The sequence below is a fragment of the Saccostrea cucullata genome, unplaced genomic scaffold, assembly GCF_032062105.1.
Source record: "Saccostrea cucullata isolate Sc308-1 unplaced genomic scaffold, CSIRO_AGI_Scuc_v1 ctg10589, whole genome shotgun sequence".
Taxonomy (NCBI): Eukaryota; Metazoa; Mollusca; class Bivalvia; order Ostreida; family Ostreidae; genus Saccostrea; species Saccostrea cuccullata.
In genome coordinates, this window is record NW_026923928.1 from 1966 (window position 1) to 5000 (window position 3035).

A 3035-nucleotide genomic window follows, 5' to 3' on the forward strand; every position below is an offset into this window, starting at 1 on the left:
TAACAAGTACCAGTTCATTTCTTGCTAAAATCATTTATAAATCGAACGTAAAATCGGATCGTGTGACCACCCCATCAATCGACTCCATTCGACTTACCTGAGCAAGTCGAATGAAAATCGGATGAAAAATCGTATCGTATGACCGCACCTTTAAGTTTACATGTTTTGATTATTTCATGATCATGAACTTTCTGTAATGTTTTCTTTTCATTATAAAGAACTTTAATTTGTGTTTAACAGGTTGATAAATGGAATACTGTAAAAATTTTTGATTTTTTTTCCTTCTAAAATCCAGTATTTTGTTTATTTCAGAAATTTACCAAATAGGTCTACATTTAGTTGTCCAATTTGTCATCAGGAAAATTTGGATTGTACTGCCCTTATACAACACTGTAACAAAATCCATGCACAGGAATCGGGAAGTTTTGTAAGTATGGCAGATATCAGGCATGATCAGACACCAGGAAGGTACAGATTTTATACAGAGACGAGGAAGTCTTGAATTTTAAAGATAGGAAGCCAAAAATCAGATGTATTTCAGTGTGCATATTTTTAGAAAAATGTTTTGAACAGTAGTATGATTGCATATTGATACTGACAGACTCTTATGTAGCACAATTTGTTTTTGACTTTATAAGGACAGATGATACAAACAAAAAATGGATGCCTGGATTGGTACATGTGTATATATTTTTTGACCTGATTTCAATGCAAATGATGCAAATAATAGATTTCTAGAAAATAAAGAAATTGTAAACCTTCTATGATATTCAAAATACTACCCCTCTGAAACCATCCTTATTTTTCTAAACAAATATTTTCAAATTCCATTTTTTTGCAACTTTAAATAAAAAATTAAAAACTACATGGTGAAACTTATTCATTTTATTTATTAAAACATGACCCTAGTTGTTATTAGCTCACCTGAGCCGAAGGCTCAAGTGAGCTTTTCTGATCACATTTCGTCCGTCCGTCCGTCTAGCTGTCCATCTGTCCGTCTGTAAACTTTTAACATTTTCGACTTCTTCTCAAGAACCACTAGGCCAATTTTGACCAAACTTGGTACAAAACATCCTTGGGTGAAGGGGAATATAAATTGTTAAAATAAAGGGCCAAGTCCCCTCACAAGGGGAGATAATCAAGAAAAGACAAAAATAGGGTGGGGTCATTAAAAAATCTTCTTCTCAAGAACCACTGGGCCAGAAAAGCTGAAACTTATGTGGAAGCAATCTGAGGTAGTGTAGATTGTAAATTGTAAAAATCATGATCCCCGGGGAAAGGGCCGGGCCACAATAGGAAATCAAAGTTTTACATAAAAATATATAGGAAAAATCTTGAAAAATCTTCTTCTCAAGAACCACTGGGCCAGAAAAGCTGAAACTTATGTGGAAGCATCCTGGTATAGTGTAGATTCTAAATTATTCAAATCATGACCCCCCAAGGAAGGGCGGGGCCACAATGGGGAATCAAAATTTTACATAGAAATATATAGGAAAAATCTTTGAAAATCTTCTTCTCAAGAACCACTGGGCCATGTTACAACGCACTTTAAAAATTACGCACTTTGAAAAAAATTTTCAAAGTGCGTTAAAATTTGGGACCAAGCTAACACACTTTGAAAAAAATAGATTTTTTTCAAAGTGCGTTAATATCGACCATATTAACGCACTTTGAAAAAAATGTAAAGATTGATCAATATTCCTTCAAATAATCGGTATGATAAATAACAGATCCTGGTTTGATAACTTTTTAAGCGCTAAGCGCAGCGCACAGCGCTTTCTGTCAGCGTAAATCTACTTCCGTTCTGGATCCAGCGCCACTATAAGCAAGTTAGATAACTCCACTTGTTATTCTAAAAATATGCAACTGGAAATCCCTGACTCTCTTTCTGCTATTCTAGTGTAATGCTGCGTTACGTGCATTTCTAATAATAGAAGGTAATTAGTAAGGTTTAAGGATGTTCCACAGTTAGAAGATAAGAGCAGTTCTTATCATGCTCTTCTGTATACATTGTAGTTCATTTAAATCATGTCGGCACACATTAATTTGGTACCTCGTAGCTTACAATTGCTGCCTCTTTGGCGCAATTACTTAATTTTAGAACCTGTATATTATTTATTATGTACATTGAATATTCATACGTACCCGGTACATGATTTAAAACTCAGATAGGATTTTGATAAAGTTTTAAATCTCAAACTGGAAGTGAGTTGTTCAATAAAAGAAATCACATAAAATTGATTTACAATGTACTACTTACATAATATGGTACGTGCTATATATCCATATAAACTATAATTATTTTGTTTTCTTCTAAACAATTATTTCAGGCAATGTAACTAAAACAAGCCTTTCTATTAACATCTTGCACCATGCTGAGATTTATCAGTGAAGTTTATTTTTGCATCTAAGTGTCAATTAGTAACAGACTGGAATGCATTCAAGGACGGTCTTTTTTAATGTCTATACTTGTGTTGTACATAATTCGAAAGGAAGGACAGTTTATGGCTGTACAGACATGTAGAGCATGTGGTGGATGTGTTTTCAACGAATCCACTCAAATAGTAAAACTTATTTCTCGGAATACATGTATTGTGCTCTAAAATTGTGCGTGTAGTGTGCAGGATATGGCGAAACATGCTAAAACGTTAATTAACGTTCTTCGCTATGGACAGAAATAGGGCTGATGAAATGTTAAGCAAACGGTGTAATACTTGAAGTAGGGAACTAGGATTAAATAGTTTATGTAAAGATGTGTCTCAGCTGTGTTGCCGATTCTCAATGAAGACTAAATAAAAACAGAATAAAATAATGTTGTATACCTTCATGAACATTTATTAATACTTGAGATTAATACTGTATTTTCTTTCTTGGACTCTTGAATTATTAATCATTGAAATAGCAGAAATATTATGAGCAATTATTTTCAGTATTCCTTTTTTGTTTTAACTAGCACAAAAATGTCGTAGATATGTTTTTCCTCTCAACATGTTTTGCATGGTAGTGAAGATCATACATACACAAGTAAAGAATGG

The 3035-nt window shown here is 33.4% G+C and overlaps 1 protein-coding gene across 1 annotated transcript in view; it reads left to right on the forward strand.

Moving 5' to 3' along the window:
- Positions 1–271: 271 nt before the first annotated feature.
- LOC134265292 (E3 ubiquitin-protein ligase RNF114-like) overlaps positions 272–3035 on the forward strand; it is a gene marked incomplete at its 5' end in the record, with an annotated part of 8726 nt that continues 5962 nt past the window's right edge. The window contains one exon of the mRNA XM_062747528.1: positions 272–427. Coding sequence (XP_062603512.1) covers positions 272–427 — 156 coding nt within the window. The remainder of the gene's footprint in view (positions 428–3035) is intronic.